General features: G+C 48.1%; 1 protein-coding gene across 1 annotated transcript in view; it reads left to right on the top strand.

Moving 5' to 3' along the window:
- LOC122547322 (nuclear receptor-binding protein 2-like) overlaps positions 1 to 2,869 on the top strand; it is a gene marked incomplete at its 3' end in the record, with an annotated part of 24,621 nt that overhangs the window by 12,133 nt on the left and 9,619 nt on the right. The window contains exons 3-4 of the mRNA XM_043685962.1: positions 140 to 198; positions 1,351 to 1,446. Coding sequence (XP_043541897.1) covers positions 140 to 198; positions 1,351 to 1,446 — 155 coding nt within the window. The remainder of the gene's footprint in view (positions 1 to 139; positions 199 to 1,350; positions 1,447 to 2,869) is intronic.

Here is a 2,869-nt window from a genome sequence, read left to right as displayed (position 1 = left end):
GTACAATTGCAACATTTAAGAGGCATCTGGATGGGAATATGAACAGGAAGGGTTTGGAGGCATATGGGCCGGGTGCTGGCAATTTTACTCTTCTGTTGTTTTTGTACATTGCCTCTTGCTTTTCCCCTTGTACTTCTAGGCCGGGGTAAGGGCACAACAGCGCTGGACATATTTGCATTTGGAATCTGTGCCCTGGAGGTGAGACGCTGAGAGGGATCGCAAAGCAGAAACCAGTCAGAATCTCATACACCTCGATTGAATCTCCCTCAGTACCCCCTGCTCCGAGGAGATTCTCCAACCTCACCTTGTCAGTCTCTGTGTCTCAGTGTCTGTCAGTCTCTGTGTCTCAGTGTGTGTCAGTCTCTGTGTCTCAGTGTGTGTCAGTCTCTGTGTCTCAGCGTGTGTCTGTCAGTCTCTGTGTCTCAGTGTCTGTCTGTCAGTCTCTATGTCTCAGTGTGTGTCTGTCAGTCTCTGTGTCTCAGTGTGTGGCAGTCAGTCTCTGTGTCTCAGTGTGTGTCAGTCAGTCTCTGTGTCTCAGTGTCTGTCTGTCAGTCGCTGTGTCTCAGTGTGTGGCAGTCAGTCTCTGTGTCTCAGTGTGTGTCAGTCAGTCTCTGTGTCTCAGTGTGTGTCTGTCAGTCTCTGTGTGTCTCAGTGTGTCTCAGTGTCTGTCTGTCAGTCTCTATGTCTCAGTGTGTGTCTGTTAGTCTGTGTGTCTCAGTGTCTGTCAGTCTCTGTGTCTCAGTGTGTGTCTGTCAGTCTCTGTGTGTCTCAGTGTGTGTCTGTCAGTCTCTGTGTCTCAGTGTGTATCTGTCAGTCTCTGTGTCTCACTGTGTGTCTGTCAGTCTCTGTGTGTCTCAGTGTGTGTCTGTCACTGTGTCTCAGTGTGTGTCTGTCAGTCTCTGTGTGTCTCAGTGTGTCTCAGTGTCTGTCTGTCAGTCTCTATGTCTCAGTGTGTGTCTGTCAGTCTGTGTGTCTCAGTGTCTGTCAGTCTCTGTGTCTCAGTGTGTGTCTGTCAGTCTCTGTCAGTCTCAGTGTGTGTCTGTCTCTGTGTCTCAGTGTATGTCTGTCAGTCTCTGTGTCTCACTGTGTGTCTGTCAGTCTCTGTGTGTCTCAGTGTGTGTCAGTGTGTGTCTGTGTCTCAGTGTCTGTCTGTCAGTCTCTATGTCTCAGTGTGTGTCTGTCAGTCTCTATGTCTCATGAGTCAGTGTGTGGCTGTGTGTCTCTGTGTGTGAGTCAGTGTGTGGCTGTGTGTCTCTGTGTGTCACTCAGTGTGTGGCTGTGTGTCGGTTGTTATGTGACACGAGCCTGTGGTTTTACTCAGGTGTTGATGTTTTTGTGGTTTTCTGTCAGATGGCTGTTTTGGAAGTACAGAGGAATACAGACAACAGCGTGTCTCCGGAATCCATTGCCAATGCCAGCCTATCACTTGGGAACCCTTTGATGAAGGTGAGGACTAGCATTAATATGGCACCATGACACCATATTCAGGGGCATTGGATACTCTGAGACTCAAGGATATACGTCCAGTGTGTTTAAGTGGTGAGTCCTGGTGAGTTTCTGATCGATGATAACCCCCAGGATGTTGATAGTGGGGGGCTCCGTGATGATAACACCATTGAATATCAAGGGGCAGTGGTTAGGTAGCCTCTCTTGTTCAGCTGGAGGGTGGGAGTATTTGCTGGTAGCTCCCTGTATTCTGGTGCAACCATATTCTCTGCTGGATGTGGTATATTTGGATTTTCAGAATGCTTTTGATACAGTAACTGAGTAAGAGGTTAGTGGGCTCGAAGGTGATCTGATAGAGGTTTCCTTAATCAGGAGTGGGGCTGGAGAGAGCAGACAGGGAGAAACTGTTCCTGCTCAGACAAGGAACAAGAATGAGAGGGAGGTAAATTTAAAAGGATGTGCAAACAAAGTGAGAGTGAGAGTGATATGTGAGGAAATATTTCCTGGTGGTGGGTGGTGAGGGTCTGGAGGCAGTTTCGAGTGGGACATTGGAGGATGGTGTGGATGGAATAGCACGCAGGGATCTGAGGGATAAGCAGGAGATTGGGGCATAACTACAAATTGAGGGGTGGTGGATTTAGGACAGATGTCAGAGGCAGGTTCTTTACTCAGAGGGTGTGGAATGCCCTGCCTGCTAATGTAGACAACTCAGCCACATTAGGGAGATTTAAGCAATCCTTGGATAAGCACATGGATGATGATGGGATAGAACATAGAATATGTTCATGCCCGAAACATCGATTCTCCTGTTCCTTGGATGCTGCCTGACCTGCTGCGCTTTTCCAGCAACACATTTTCAGCTCTGATCTCCAGCATCTGCAGCCCTCACTTTCTCCTCGAACATAGAACAATCCAGCACAGAACAGGCCCTTCGGCCCTCGATGTTGCACCGACCTGTGAACTATTCTCAACTCGTCCCCCTACACTATCCCATCATCATCCATGTGCTTATCTAAGAATTGTTTAAATCTCCTTAATGTGGCTGAGTTAACTACATTAGTAGGTAGGGCATTCCAAGCCCTTACCACTCTCTGAGTAAAGAACCTGCCTCTGACATCTGTCTTAAATCTATCACCCCTCAATTTGTAGTTATGCCCCCCCCCCGTACACGCTGACATCATCATCCGAGGAAAAAGTCTTTCACTGTCTACCCTACCTAATCCTCTGATCATCTTGTATATCTCTGTCAAATCCCCTCTTAGCCGCCTTCTTTCCAATGAGAACAGACCCAAGTCTCTCAGCCTTTCCTCATAAGACCTTCCCTCCAGACCAGGCAACATCCTGGTAAATCTCCTCTGCATCTTTTCCAATGTTTCCACATCCTTCCCGAAATATGGGGACCAGAACTGTACACAATATTCCA

Source organism: Chiloscyllium plagiosum, unplaced genomic scaffold, assembly GCF_004010195.1.
Source record: "Chiloscyllium plagiosum isolate BGI_BamShark_2017 unplaced genomic scaffold, ASM401019v2 scaf_14451, whole genome shotgun sequence".
NCBI lineage: Eukaryota > Metazoa > Chordata > Chondrichthyes > Orectolobiformes > Hemiscylliidae > Chiloscyllium > Chiloscyllium plagiosum.
Note: the sequence above shows the minus strand (reverse complement) of the source record. Positions and strands in the feature narration are given on the sequence as shown.